We start from the raw sequence: 15,862 nt of genomic DNA, 5'->3' as shown, positions 1-15,862 counted from the left end.
CCAAATACCGAACTCGACCAACCTACGCAGATGCAATTTTTCAACATGAATAGTAAAATGTGTCTAACAGGTGTATAAGTTTCTGAAAAACTCACTCTATAACATTTCAGAGGATTAAATTCAATTGACCTGAGATTGTTGCTCAGAATTTATAGGTAATCTTTCCTCAGCTAAACAAGCTACGAATACAACAGACGAAATCTGAAAAAGTGGGGTCTACTACCCTCCCAAAACCAAAACATTTTTAGCAGGATTTTCAATGAATTCACTTCTCAATAAAATCCTTGATGTTCTTTAGCCACATAAGGTACTCTTTGGTTTCTTTGTTGCCCATATACTCGTGCAAGAAGTTGGTTGTGCTGGGTTTGATCCCTCGAATCTCAAGATATTTGTGGAAAGCCTTCTGCAAGTTCTCATCCAGATCACTGGGGGCAACCATGAAGAATATCGGATAATGAGTAAATGATTATGGAAAGCTCATACGAGATTAAAAAAAAAAATGGTTGTCGGTTATGACAAGCTTACTTAAAATCAGGTCCTTCATAGGCAAGCTCATCTTCAGAACCTTCTGGTTGCTTAACCGTCAAGCTATCAATGCAAATCTCATCAGGTAAAGCGGTGACACCAAACTCCAGAGACAATCCATTTCCTTTGGTTATAATCACGACCAAAGGAATGCTAGAATCAACACTAGCTTCTGCATCATTGCCATCCTCCTCCTCCTCCTCCCCGACTCCAGGTTGAGGGATGTCAACTTGAACCTTAATGATTTCATCTCCGTAGTTTCTTGTAAGCAATATAGTTCTTTCTCCAGGTGTGTCTTCAATCTTAAAGGGGAAATTATCTGGGACCTCTTCCACCTGTTTAGTTAATATTGACAAGAAAAATGCTTGGACATCAGCAGATTATCAACACCATATGCAGATCATAACTCTTGAATAAATATATCCCAAGGAATCAGACAAGGAAATCGTATGCAACCTTACCCTCCCCCTTAAAAAAAAAAATCTACCAATAGCATAAAAGGATCAAAGTATGCTTCCTCTTGCATGTAACTTTTACAGCTAGATATGGGCATATGAATTTATCTGTCGTGCAATTTTAACTGCAGTCCTAATTTCTGGGCACTGTAATGATGCAAGTAAGGGGTGCAGCTGTGCTATACCAGCTGCACCCCTCCCAAAACAGAGTTCGAGTAGTAAGAAAAACCCAGCTTCAAATTTGCAAAAACAGACCAGGAACTTCAAAAAGAGATTCAGAATAACCGCAGAACACAAGTCTCAAAAGTATGTTGGGAACCGTGCATACATGCCAATAAAGCCAACATACGTTCAGAACTTCAAATACCCAAATATATCAATACAAATAACCTCCACCGAACCAAAAATTCGAAAGGAAGCATGAAATAGAATGGTTAGAATTTTGAAAACCCAGAAAATACATAGGTTTCAATTTGCGCCTAGTTCCTACACCCAAAAAAAAAACACAAGTTTTAAGGTGATTAACGATTCAAAAGTAAACAAAATACCCCACTCAACTGAGAAAATACGCAAATGCTTGGCTCGTTACTTGATAACTTTTTATATGGAGGATAAACTAACAAAATGATTTGCTTATCCACCATTTTCTCAGCAATACCCGATGGAGAAGGCATTTGAAGCATTCAAGCTATAACTCTCTAGCACCTATTAGGTTCCCAAAACAAAATTTTGCTTCCGAAAATGAGAGTTTGGAAATTTAAGTAGGAAAATAACCAAAAAAGTATTTTAATTTATTAAATAAAAAATCTAGAGTAAAATATTATTCACAACCAAAAATGCCCTTTTAACCTTTATAGATAACAGCAAAAAGAGAGAACGATTCTCATACCTACCCAACAAGGGGAATAATTATAGAAAAAACGAGACTAAACAAAAGAATTAGCCAAAGTAAGGGAAGAAACTAAAAGAAAACTGACGTTTTCGTGAGCTTCTTCCTGGGCGCATTCGATCTCGGAGTGGAGGACACTAATAAGGCTCTCATCGTTGATAGGTTTCGTAGAAGTGGTGGTGGAGAAGCGCAGATACGGGACGAAGCTTCGCCGGCAGAGCGCGCTGGCCAGTTCGCCCTTTCTGGCTGAGAGAATGGTGGAGATTACGCCATGGAAGGGCCTAGGTGATCCGAAGGATCTGATGGCGAGAGGAAGTACGGAAGAGGAAGTTCTGCGGAGCATGGAATACAAAGCCATTTGATTGTTGTTCAAAGCTTGACGGGGAATTTGGGTTTAGGGTTTTGGCAATAAGAGGGTTTTAGGCTTTTTGTTTGCGTCTCCTCTAGGGTTTATACTTTATAGTTGTACAAAGCCACATATACGCTTTTTATTTTAAAATATTTTTCAAATGCCTTCCAGAAGGTTTCCTTTCTTCGGGCTTTTCCAATTGGGCCTCATTTGGTCCTCTGCCTACGCAAACCGGCTTGGGCCGTTCACAATGACTGACGACATTTTGTTTCGGTTAATATTAACTTCGGATGAGTTTAGATCCCAAACTCATCTCAACTCATCATTATAATTTTTTTAAATTCTAATACAAAATATAATAAGTAATTTAATTTTTTAAAATTTTAAAATAATAATAATATTAAAAAATAATATTCTAATAATATTTTATCATCTCAACTCAACTCACTTTAACATCCAAACACACCCTTAGCCTATTATACCACGGTTCTTCAGTTTAGGACAATGAATGCTAGAATCACCGAGAAAGGTGACACCTGTATTGTATTGTAATGTAACGATAGTGCAATTGTATTTTAAAATAGTTTTTAGATCTCTTTAAATATTTTGAAAAAAAAAATTCATAAATGTATTAAAAAATACTTCCTTAACTATTAAATAAATAAAAAATCTATAAATTCTCTCGATAGCTCCTCTAGGTGATAGAAGCATTTTCCCTTCATCTTAATACATATTGTTTTCATTATGTATCATATTTTAAATAGATTTTTATTTTAATAGTTAATTTATGAAGTCACTTAAAATATATCATATCAGCTTTTATTTTGAAAAATAATGATCACATGTATTAAACATTGGCATAGATTGATGTGATATCATATCAAATAAACAGTAACAAATCTTATTTTTAAAATTAAAATATGCGACATCAATTTTCATTTATTCATCGCCATTGCCACGGCATGTCTTTTCCTTTTCTTTTTAATGTAGGTACAATGACGTGGAAAAGTCATTTCCAAGAAAAGAACTAAGATTTGCCTATAAACATACTAGACAAATTTTATATTTATAAAGTAATTTTATAATTTATAAATTGACGTGATTTGATATTTCATATCACATCTACGTTATAATTAAATGAGATGTATAATTTAATATAACAAATCAGTCAACATAAGTCTATAAATTTATTATTATAAAATCTTTTATAAACCAAACATTCATCGATATGGAATAACGAAAAATTACAATTACATTAGGGTTTGACCTTGTAGGGGATTGGTATCTAAGGTTTAAAAGTTAAAAATTGATCATACTGGTAACTTTCATGTATGAAATTGATCCATTTATCCACCTTAACGAAGAAAATATACTTGTTCACTCTACAACTAATTTCACATCATGTATGTCAAATTATTAGCCTCTAGAACACTTTCATTGGATTAGTTAAAGTTAAAGTACATTTTTTATGAATGCAAGATGAATTTAGCATTTAGTTATTACATTCACATAAGTTTCTACATTGGAATAACCATTTTTTTATTATATGACAATAAAATAATATAAGATGAATTTAACTTTGACTATTCACATCAAATCTCCAAATTGGATTATCCATTTATTCATTATATAGTAATTAATAATTAATAATTTTTTTATTTTTTTATTTTTTTAATTATGAATTTATTTTATTTTATCATATTTTACTATTCATAATATTATATATTAATTAGTAATTGTATTCTAATTATATTTTTTCAATTGTCATTTAAAATAGAGAGATAAATAATTGATATTAAAAGGAGAGAGAAAGAAATAATATAAAAGAGATTTGATGAATGAATAGTGTGTTCTAAATTTGGAAATTAGTTTGGATATTACTGTAGCTATATTCCATTGGAATATAGCTAATTCAATGTGAGCAATTTACCGACTTAATAGCTAAATTCTCATTAGATTTAGCTTTCAGCTAATCCAATGAGAATGCTCAGTTGGATAGTGAAAAATGTACTTTTTCCTACATTTATAACAAGTGGTTATGACTATTTACTTGGATATAGATTTGGGTATCTAGTTATATTCAGACTTGAATTTGAGTTTGTAATGCGGATTGGATATCCAGATTATGATTTGGGTTAGTATCTAGATGAATCCGAGTTTTGAAATCCATAAATTTGAATACCCGAGTCCAAATTTTACAAAAAATTATTATTTTTTAAAAGCCTCTATTTTACTAAAATATTGTCAAGAAAAAAATAGTATTAAAAAAATAATTAAGGAAATGAAATAAATCTCAAAAAATCAAACAAGAACATTGAACAATGAACATTGTCCATTGTCTATAACAATAAAAACATATTAAAATGAAAACTAAATTTTATGTAAAAAAAAAAAAAACTAAAAGTAGAAACAACTAATCACATTTTTAACTAAGTGTTAAAAAATATCACTTTTTTAATTGGGCCCACTTTTTAACAAAATGCTTGCATAAAACTTCTGCATTTGAGACTTTACAAGTAAAACAAAAAATAAATCCAATATTCATGACCTAATTGTTGGTTTTAGGTTAATTATACAGCAGTCAAACTTATACGCAGGAATAAGGGCTTTTATGTGACTCTTATATTTTCCTTCCCCAATTCTGCAATGTCTTTGCGCACTTATAAGGAATTGACAAAGATTCTTTCTATTTTTGTTCAATGATTTTTTATTGAATTTTAGCAAGCATGTCTTTTTGCACTGAGATCCACAAGAAATCTTTCATTTTCTTTGTTAAAATCCCAATTTACAATAAATAGTATTACTACTATGCCGTCTCGGTTACACCGCTCATTTTGTTCCGTTGATGTGGCATGCCACGTGACTTATTAAAAAAATAAAAAATAAAAATCTAAATTTCCTATCCCTAGCTTTTATGTTTATATTTATAATAAAACCCTTGAGTCTCACTATATTTTTCTTCCCTATTCGCCCTGCACTCCATTTTCACCGCATAGGGTAAACAGGGTACAATGGTTGTACTACAACCCAACTTTGGTTTCCTCCAATATTTCAACAAAACATTCATTGACAATACTTGATACAAGGGCTAGAATTTTAAACAATTAAAAGAGAACCGAATTTTCAATGGCATGAGAATAATTTCTACATTTGTTAGGAGGGATGGAGACGTTCATATTGTTTGGCATATATATGGGTAATGGATTCCATATTCTCCTATCCTCTCTATCTCTCTTCTATCTCTGTCTTTCCAAAATTCCTTCCCAACAAATACAGTACCATCAAAGATCAAAGAGAGTATTGTGTTTGTGCTTATATATTACAACTCATAAAATCAATAGCATCAAACAATCATGAGTCAATTTGCATTGAAACTGCATGTTCACACATGCCTTGCCGATAAATGGTTGAGTCATGAGAATGGTAAGATTGAACTCATTTACAACTTTGAACTTCGTGTCTAAGTAACATTTTCTCAAGCGATTCACACCTTCTATGATTGCATTCTTTGCAACAAGATTTTTATTTCATAGCAAATATATATTGCATTCTTTGCAATGAATTTGTAAAGCCCCGTACCCTGAAGGGGTTGGAGAATTACTATCTATTACTTACAAATCTGTCTTTCCAAGCATCTAAAAATTCTAAAGATTTCATAAATAGTACACAATCTCATATTTTCCAAATAATCAAAATACAAATTCTATAAGTCATTATTACAAAATAACATAAATCAAAGGGGGTCCACAATCTCCTAGTAATCTCAACGAAATAAAACGATACATCTTTAAGTCTCAATAGGTCCAAACAACATAAAGTACTTCAAATACTCAAGTTAAATCCTTCTACTAACAATGATATTCTTAGGTACTCGACCTTCTATCCATATCTAGTCAAGTTCCAATTTTTATTCCTGCCCCCAGTTGGGTCATCTATGTTATCTGAAAAATAATCAAGATAAAGAGTGAGTTATCCACAACTCAGTAAGCAGATAACATATACTAGTATGTAAACATGAGCTATTTTTAGAAAGTTTAGTATGCAGGGGCAAAATATTTCATTTTCATGTACACATCTCCAAAACGTATTATCAAAAAAAAAATCAAAGTGACTTTTCAATATTTTCATATTCATATACCATTTTCATATTCAAATATCATTTTCATATTCAAAACTGCTTTGGCATAACATAACTGCACATCTTTATCTTATTATATCGTATCGTATCGTATAATGTCATATCCATATACAATGTTTAACTCCCATGGTAGGGTTGTGCTATCCCCGGTAGCCAAACCGGGTAGTATCATATTGTGAAACTTCTCTTTTTTCAATCTCGGAGCCTCGAGTATGCACACATAAAAGATCACTTTGTTTCCAAAGTGGGTGCACTCATATTATATCATATCATGTTGGTACCAACCATATCACGTGAACCAGTTTCATCATATCAGAACCATATTCAGAGTCATAATCAAAATAGATAAGTATGCCAAAGGTTTTTCATATCTATATCATATCAAATCACGTGCCGAACACAATTATATCATTTTAAGATGATCAAAAACAGATCCAAAAACATTTCATATCACATGTATAAAAATCTCAATTTTCATATTCGCTCTTTTGCACATTTCATAAACATGTCAAATATTGCTCATGTCTACACTATTCATGTCAAAAGCATTTCTTTTCTCTTTCGTACATATCTCATGAGTGAATACAAAACATATACTGAGGTTGTTTTCCACCTTTTCCCTTTTAAAACAACATGCACATTTTTTTTTTCTTTTACAACCCAACCTCAGTTCATTTCTTTTTATGCAAATATAGCATAGGAATCCCACTTACCTGGACTTCTTAACTTTCCCAAAAATTTCCTCAACAATACCGAACAATTATTAATTGTCACCTATAAGGTAATCACGTAATTTCCGTAAATTTCAATTGAACATGTATTTCAATATTTAATCCTAAACTTCTCAAATAACTTATTTTAATTCCTCAAGACTTAAAATTCTCATGACCTCAAAATGTATCATCACTTTCTAAAATCATCAATGTCCCTTTAATAACTTCGGCTAAAACATTAAATTCTAACTTATTTACGATTGAGATCTTATCATCTTACTATAATTTATAAAACCAAATAACATAACTATATTGAAATCATCATAAGTAGAAAATCATACTTTTGTTTAAATAAAAAATATTCCTTTAAAAGGATTCAAAATAAAATTTTGCACTTACCGATCACTTCAAAGATTCATCAGTATTTACATAATAAATATTCCGTTAAAATATCAATCTCTTACAAAAACGACTTAAAAATATAAATCCATACGTCTACGTCCAAATAAAAACATACTCTGCAACCCACGTAATATACTCATGGTTTCAAACCCAAAGTACATAATATAAACTCATTAAACTAAACACCTGAAACAATAAATTTGGAGGCATACCATAAGGGGTAAAAAGGTAATAGTACTTCCTACTATTTGGTTAACGTAAGTTATATATATATATATATATATATATATATATACACCTTATAATGAACTACTAGGGAACAGAAAGAAAAAAAAAATCAACATTAGAGCGGCAGCACTTACGGAGAGATGGGGGCACGACGGCGTGGAGTTGGCAGTTGAATACGGTGGATGGGGAGTGGCGTCTGGTCACTGGCTGAGAGAGAAAGAGAGAGCGACGAGTGAGAGGAGAATGAGGGAGAGACCGAGAGAGAAGAGAAACTAACCAAAAATGACGTGAGCTTACCGGGGGACTTTAGGCGGCTTGCGGCGGACAGGGGTGACAGGAAGTCTTCGCCGGCAGTTTCTGTGGGGTCACAACATGGTGGAGCTCTCGGTGGAGGGTGATTGCAGCGGCTTAAGATGGCTGAACGTTGCTATGTTTTCGAATATCTAAAACAGAGGATTTCGAGGCTTGCAATAGAGGCTATGGGGGGGTTGGGCGGCCGCTTCGTGTGGCTGGGCACGGTGGTGAGGTCTGGACTGAGGTTCACAGTAGAGAGTGGATGCTCAAAAGAGTATGGATGGTTGAGGGCGTAAGAGAGGGCAATGGCAATGCTTAACATATATAGACTATAAGTAGGAAATAGATCAAACCTAAATAAAAGGGAATGAGGGACGTGCATGAAAATGGAAAAATGGCGTGAACCCGTGCGACGTGGATTCTGGAAATGTTTGCCGCGGGCCTGGGCCTGGCAGTGGACTGGGTCTTACAGAATTTGTATTTAACATTACCGAAAATTCTTCCATGTACAAAGTTAAATGAGTTGTAATGATTGCTTGGTTGTGTCTATGCACACTATTGTTAGACCTTGACCTTTTATGGTCCAATACGGCTAAATTTGCAATTTCAATTCTACTTGGATTTTGCAGTCAAGCTTTTCCACACAATCCTAACTAGTTTTCCAGAGTTGAGGATGAACAAACTACCTACCTTGCAAAGCAAAACCCTGCCTGTTTGAACAAGCTTACTTTGCACAACTAGCTTAAGCATTTCTACCTCTATCGCTGTGACCAGTATCTAACGGTGTCAGCTTAAGTTTTCATTTGTAAAATTTTATATGTTATGATACAAAACAGTACTATATAAAAAGAAAGAAACTTTATGTAATTGAAGCATGAGCCTTCTATGTTTCGTATTGTAATGTAGTCTACTGTGTATTATCTTCATCTAGTTCCATCTCTTTTTTCTAGACACGACCTTAACTCTGTTCATCTATTTAGCAAGTAATATTTGCTCCCAATCCGAACACATCATACATTGTGATAGTTAAGCTTTAAGATACAAATTCGTCCAAAGATAGTTAAGAGCATCTGAGAGTGGCAAGTTCAAATTACTTGATATCAAGCAGAAACAAGAGAAAGGAACAGCAATTGACTGCTCAGATTTCGCCATCCCAGAATTGCTCAATAGTCCTGTACGCACCAAAAGTCGCATGGATGAATGAGGTGCCTTTAACCAGTCTTGCCTGCACAATTTTAAAAAGAAGACACTAATGAAGATTGTGAGTCCGATATCATCACAAACACTATCATCCTATCATCAACATAATACAGTCATTGCACCTCATCCACAATCCTCCAACAGAACACGGTAAAAGTATCATAGATAGAACTCACATGCCATAAATGACAGACGATACATATTAGTAGGAAGTATTCACTGTGCCTGTGGCTCAGTGCTGGTAACAGCTATATACTAATTCACCATGTAAAAACCAAGTGTGTCAAGTAATTAGAGAAGTATAATTTATAAAGATGATATTTAAATGATTACTTGCCTGCTCAATTTCAGAGAATTTGGCAAACAAGTCTCCAGGAATAGACCAGTCGAAGACATCAAAGTTCTCCTTAATCCTTGCTTCATTTACACTCTTTGGAAGCACGCTATGACCCATTTGCAGGCCCCAACGAAGGGCTACTTGCGCAGGAGTTTTGCCTAGTTTCTCTGCAACCATTAGTACAACTGGATTCTTGAGGACGTCACTCTTGAGCCACGTGGTGCCAGGAGAACCTAATGGTGAATATCCCTAGAAAACATATCGCAGTTTTGATGTAAGTTTACACAAACACGAGTAGAAAAGCTATCAAAACACTCAAATTATAAATAAAAAAACAAAATCATTCAAATAAAAGAAAGTCAAGATTTGTTTTAGAAGTGCAAATAAAAGAAAGTCAAGATTTGCCTCCTTACTGATAAGTGAACTCCCTTAGATTCACAAAATGTGCGTAGCTTGGTCTGCTGCCATGACGGATGACATTCCACCTGGACAACAGCAGGAGGAACACGTGCTACCTGGAGCAAATCTCCCACTTTCTTTGAAGAAAAATTGCTGACTCCAATAGCTCTTGCCTTGCCAGAATCATAGAGTGCTTCCATTGCTTTCCACGTGCTAGGTATGTCTGGTTGGACAAGGTTTTCTGGCTTAAAGCCAACTGACTCCTTCTTCATCCGGACAGGCCAATGGATCTTAAAAAATTGAGCAGCCTCATTTAATCACAGTTGAATGATGTCCTCAACAACACATTTTCAAAAAGAAAATGATATAAATTTAAAATTACTATCATCTCAAACTGTAATTTCCAAATGTGTAGAAGCAAAATAGCCAGACTCCAGGCATTACATGTTTTGGCCGTAATCTTTAACGTAAGCCAATATGTGCTGGAACTAAAATAGAAATAAAACCCTCTTCTATTTCGCCTTCAATTAGGTACTGCTATTTTTCTATCAATTAGACCAAAGGCAGTACAGGGTGGATCAATGTAGAAACTCTTGTAACAAGTTTCTAGAGATTTAAATTGAATATAAGCTTGGATCAGCAGTACATACAAGGTACAAATCAACATAATCAAGCTGCAAGTCTCGCAGGGTCCTAGTCAAGGCCTTCGGAACATCTTCAGGTGCATGATCAGTACACCTGTGGGTATCTCAGTTATAGTAAGTAAAAAAGCATACTAGATAAGATCCAAGACAGTTCATAGGACATTAACCAATCAGCAGTATCAATTTAGCATTAAGGGTATACTTTTTTGATTAGTAGCCTTATGGGGATACTCAATATTAAACTAAACAAACCAGAGTTTAGAAGTAATCCACAAATCTTCACGCTTCACCACACCATCTTCAAACAGCTTCTTCAGAACAAAACCAATCTGCAAGAAATAAGAAGTAGACTTTGGATCACGTACAATCCTGCAAAAGCTTGAGGAATTTCAAGTAATTTGAAGTAAGACTCATAATACCATAACTAATTATTGCAAAATGAGTTAGAAAACAATTAAGTCTGAAGTATGAATGTGACCGTATTTAGCACAGCCACCCCCCACCCCACCATGTGAATTACCATAGAACTAATCATTCGTACATCCACCGCTCACCCCAAAAACGCCTAGGCTTTTCTAATGGAGAAGCAGGAAAAAGAAAACTAAAAGTTGGTGACACTAGCAGAGCTAATATTCCCGAAAGATATTCAGCAAAGCTAACATCAGCAGGAGAGAAATAAGTGAGGCTATACGGTAATGGAAACTAAACAATCAAAAATTAGATAACAAATGCGAATCAAACTGGAGGAAGATCTAAAGAATCGTGGGTATCAGATAACCTAAAGAAATTTGAGTCATAGTACTTTGGATACAGTGAGATAATATTTACAGCTCAAAAAGTGACACCGACTTTTGAGAAAATATTTACCTCCTTCTCATTGCCATAGATCTGAGCACAATCAATATGGCGGTATCCAACCTGCAGCAGAAAAGTTGGTTCGTAGAAAGCTAGTTACGAACAAATCAAATAATTACTCGCACAAAAACTCAGCAAGAGATGACTGAACTTCTTGTTAAGAAAATGCACGAAACGTTTGATCCTACAATTCCAAGAAAAAAAATAAAAAAGATGTTCCAAGCAGGGACGCACAAGACCTCTCTCCGCAAGTCTTAAGGCATTTCAGCAGAAGAAAAATTCAAGAAGATATTGCACATTTGAGAAGTACACATGTAAAATGTGCAATATGTGTACTTCTCAACTTTCTATGGTGTTAGAGATGTTCAATTAAAACCGGAAATGCTTCATTTCACCAGTTATAAAACACCACCCTATCCATTACTTCAACAGCACAAAAATCCATCAGAGTGCCCATAAAATTCTTCACCATCAGCATGATCATGGCGTGCGGCCACTAGTTTATTTCAACAATGCAAAAGAAATCCCAAAAAACAGCGACGAATAAAGAAGGAACATAAGAAGACCTTGACGCCGGTAGCGACGGCTTGACCGACGAGGCCAGGGTCAGCTTGCCAAGTCCCAAGCGCTACCGAGGGAATCTTAGCTCCGGTGTTCAGTTGGAAGGATCGAATTCCGTCCGCCATTTCCACGCTGAGAAGAAGCGGTAGGAGTAAGAATCAGAGACGGATTGAGTGCTAAAAGTAGTAGAGTGGGGGTAAAAGCGAAGAGCCATCTTAGATATAGGAAAGGAAAATAGAGAAATTCTATTTGCAGTCCTACTGGACTGTATGTGCAGACCTTTTATTAAATGAGAAAAATCATCATTTCAAGAGGGATAGTTTTGTAATTTTTAAAAAAATTAAAAATAAAATTATCTAGGCTTACATTGCAGTCCCCAAATAAGGACTATATCTAGCATTGCTCAGGAAAATATTACTACGTAACTTCGAATTTCTCTCTCAATAAAATATCTCCGGACTTTATTTTATTTTTAATATTTTTTTAATTAAAAAAAATAAATATTAATATATTGATATATTTTTTTAAAAAATACATTTAAAAATATTAAAAAAAAAAAAAACCAATTTACACTGATCACACGACCACCCTTACATAAAAGACAGACGTGGCCGGCAGCGCAGATACGTATATGCCACGTGTAATGATATCTGTTGCCCTGAACTTTATTATCATCAAACGCTAACAGGCATTGTGATGTTGACAAGTGCTGTTTTCTTTTTAGCACTAAAAAATCATTTCATATGGCTACAATTAGCCCGTCGGTTCAGCTTTTGGATCGCTCCTTGTTATTTGGGAAAAACGTAGTCTCTGCCATTCAAGTTTGTCTATTTCGTATGTCCTTATTATAATTTGTATTTTTTTTCCTTTTAAATACTTTGTAAATAACTTTAAACATTTTTAAAAAATAGATAAGCAGTCAATAATTTCTTCCATTGGAATAGTGGTTTCCGAGTTTTGAGAGTTGAGATCTCTCAAAAAAAGAGAAACTTCCCACCGGTCTGCCTATTTCTCCCCAAATAACAGTCTTCCAATGAAAAAATGCCACGAATACATCTTATTTTATCTCCAATATGACCGCACCACAGACCAACTTTACGGGAAAAAAAGTATCCCCACCAAGAAAGGATAATGATGTCCTTACCTTTTGTGCCCACCAAACTCGATGCAGTTCCCCTATGCGCCCGAGCTCTTTCCTCCGCACCCAAACGCCACCGTCAAAGGTGACAAAACTAGACGGGCCATTGTCATCGACGAACGATGATACGACAAAGCCAAAGATTTGGAGCACCGAGGCTGCTAATGGTTGTTTCATGGAACAACAACAAGAACAAAAACTACGAAAAAAAAAAAAAGTTTTTTTTGGATTAGGAATTACATAGCCTTGTTCCATCTAGGTCAAATCTCAAATGACTAAAATTCCACTTATTTAGCTCTAAATCCAAGAGCCTTGCCTACCAAAGGTCTAAGGTCTGAACATTGAAATTGTTTTTTGAGTCTAGGTCAGTAAGATTTTGTGTCACAAAATCAACCAAATGAGTAAAACGGGTTTGGTCCCAAGTGGTTGATTTCTTGCATCGGAGGAATTAGAAAAACTAATCAAATGACAAATGGGTTTGGTCCTAAATGATGTATTTATGAACAAAATTTGGGTAATTCATGAGACTAGGGACATGAAGGAACCAGAATCCAATTTTTATTTTAATTATTTGTTTTGAGGAATTAGACGAATCGGTCAAGTGGGGGGTTGCGAAGGCATTGATTGAATTGAACGTGTAAAGAGGTGGGGGCATTGAGGAGTTCTCTTCTTCACCTTCCCATAGACAGGAGTGGCTTTTGGGTGCGGATGAGAGCTCGGAGACGGGACGTGTTCCTCAAGAGTGCAAAAGAAAGAGAGAGCTTGATGGAACGAAGAACAAATATGATAAATGAAATCTTGAAATTATCAAGTGTGATAATCTTATGTTCATTTGTGTAGAATTGCTGATGTGGCGGCCTTTGATTGGGTGTTGTTAAACGCCTAATATCAGTTTGACCGTTCCGAAGAGGAACTACTCAAAAAATGCTTGAAAGTCAAATCCCTCTCAAATATACCATATAGAAAAGTTGGTATTTGTATCAAAACGAGAATCAAATAATTGCAAAACTCATTTGTACAAAATACAATGGAGTTAAGGGGGCATCTATTATGATGGCCCCTTTCTGCATCCAAAGAGTCTCTCTCCCAAATTGATCCATCTTCTATCGGGAATATCATCTTTTTGTTTATTAATTTTTGACATCCATGATTCATTATAAAATTAGAGAAAATAAGACAAAAATCTTTGTCAGCCGAGCAAGCCAGATCCACACAAAGCTCTAACTATAATGGTTGAATGGAATCTCCATTTGACCACAGAGAGAGATAGAGAGATCTCAGAGCCAAAGACACCCATCACTTCAATCATCAAGAAAAGTGAACCCAGAGCCAAAAACTGAATTATGGTCACCACCAAAACAAAAAAATTTAAAAGAATGGAGAATTTAAAAGTAGAATAGGGTAAATGATACTGGGATGCTGAAGCCTTGCATCATTCTCTTTCAATTTCAACCTCTATTTTTAGACAGATAACATGGTGAAAGCAACAAGAAGATTGAATCCCTTTCCATTAAAGTAAAGGAGATCCGCCTGGTTTGTTTTCATATTACTCACATCTCATCTCATCATCACAATTTTTATAAAGTAAACAATTCAAATTTCAAAATAAAAATAATATTAAAAAATATATTCTAACAATATTTTATTCAACTTTTAACTTTAAACTTAACTCATCTAATCTCATCTGTAAAAACAAACGAGACCTCATTAGTAAAAAAAATCAAACCGAAAAACCATTAAAAAGGGAAAAAATTATGTACAAGTATAGAACTTGCTCTTCTTCTTCCTCCTTGGACACCATGAAAAGCCTAAACTAGTGATTTTGTCCAAACCCAAGAACGATCTCGTATGAGAAGGGCGCTTAGGGTTGGCATTGAAGGAGGGAATGGAGGGGGAACTAAACTTGGAAGATTTGCTTCTCTTCTACACGTACTGTTTCAACTCAATACCAAACGCACCATTTTATTGAACACAGTGGAATTCGCCACGCCTTCGCCACTCGCGTCTGTGTTTAGATTTTTTCAAAAGTTAAACTCATCTCAATGAGACCCTCAAAATACTACTATTTACAACTCAATTAAACTCATCTCAACATTCAAACACAGTCTATATGTCTCCACTTATATATATTTTAATTTTGTTTTCTTAATGGTTATGAAAATGACTATTAGTGAATTTGTATTTATTTTTTTTTATTTTTGCTTAGCAGTTAAAGATGTTTACAAAATACTTAAAAGAAAAAAAAATCATTTACATTGGTGTGCATATTTGAAGTGCACATTTGGTGTGTACTCTATCATTGTCCTCCTATTAGTCTTATCATAGACTCAAATTTAGTCCATAAATCTCACTCCGTTACATTTTAGTCCTCATCAAATGCTTTCCCGAACAACCCATCCCTTTTTCTCTCAATCCCACCATACATTTAGTTAGAGGTGCTACCCGCTCCCTGCACCCCGTCCCTGCATATGTGGGGGGTAGTGTTTACACTCCCAACCGGGGCGAATGCCAGGGGTAGGGTCAGACATCTCATCCGCCCTGCCTCCAACCCAGTCCATAGGTATCCATGGCCCAGTGAGTCTAAAAATAAAATTGTAAAATAAAATTTGTAAATATAATCATAATTTAGCTAGACTGGTGTTCACAATATTATATTGAATTGGCCTCCTAGGCCAACATTTATATAAGAGGTCAATGAAATACAAAATTGTATTGAAAGTTGAATTGAGATAAAA

At 34.7% G+C, this 15,862-nt stretch overlaps 2 protein-coding genes across 2 annotated transcripts; both read right to left on the bottom strand.

The window, feature by feature from the left end:
* Window positions 1-23: 23 nt before the first annotated feature.
* On the bottom strand, window positions 24-2,336 carry LOC109004863 (uncharacterized protein At2g39795, mitochondrial-like). The gene is made up of 3 exons (XM_018983571.2): window positions 1,958-2,336; window positions 526-860; window positions 24-425 (listed from the first exon to the last, which is right to left on the bottom strand). The coding sequence occupies exons 1-3, from the start codon at window positions 2,225-2,227 to the stop codon at window positions 266-268; spliced, it is 765 nt and encodes a 254-aa protein (XP_018839116.1). The 5' UTR covers window positions 2,228-2,336; the 3' UTR covers window positions 24-265.
* Window positions 2,337-5,842: 3,506 nt separating this feature from the next.
* Window positions 5,843-12,189, bottom strand: LOC109004861 (NADPH-dependent aldo-keto reductase, chloroplastic-like). The gene is made up of 8 exons (XM_018983569.2): window positions 11,995-12,189; window positions 11,441-11,491; window positions 10,826-10,902; window positions 10,580-10,667; window positions 9,944-10,219; window positions 9,531-9,779; window positions 9,088-9,218; window positions 5,843-6,159 (listed from the first exon to the last, which is right to left on the bottom strand). The coding sequence occupies exons 1-7, from the start codon at window positions 12,112-12,114 to the stop codon at window positions 9,132-9,134; spliced, it is 948 nt and encodes a 315-aa protein (XP_018839114.1). The 5' UTR covers window positions 12,115-12,189; the 3' UTR covers window positions 5,843-6,159; window positions 9,088-9,131.
* Window positions 12,190-15,862: the final 3,673 nt, after the last annotated feature.

Source organism: Juglans regia, chromosome 3 (assembly GCF_001411555.2).
Source record: "Juglans regia cultivar Chandler chromosome 3, Walnut 2.0, whole genome shotgun sequence".
Taxonomy (NCBI): Eukaryota; Viridiplantae; Streptophyta; class Magnoliopsida; order Fagales; family Juglandaceae; genus Juglans; species Juglans regia.
The sequence above is the reverse complement of the archived record's forward strand: the minus strand, read 5'-3'. Positions and strand labels throughout refer to the sequence as shown.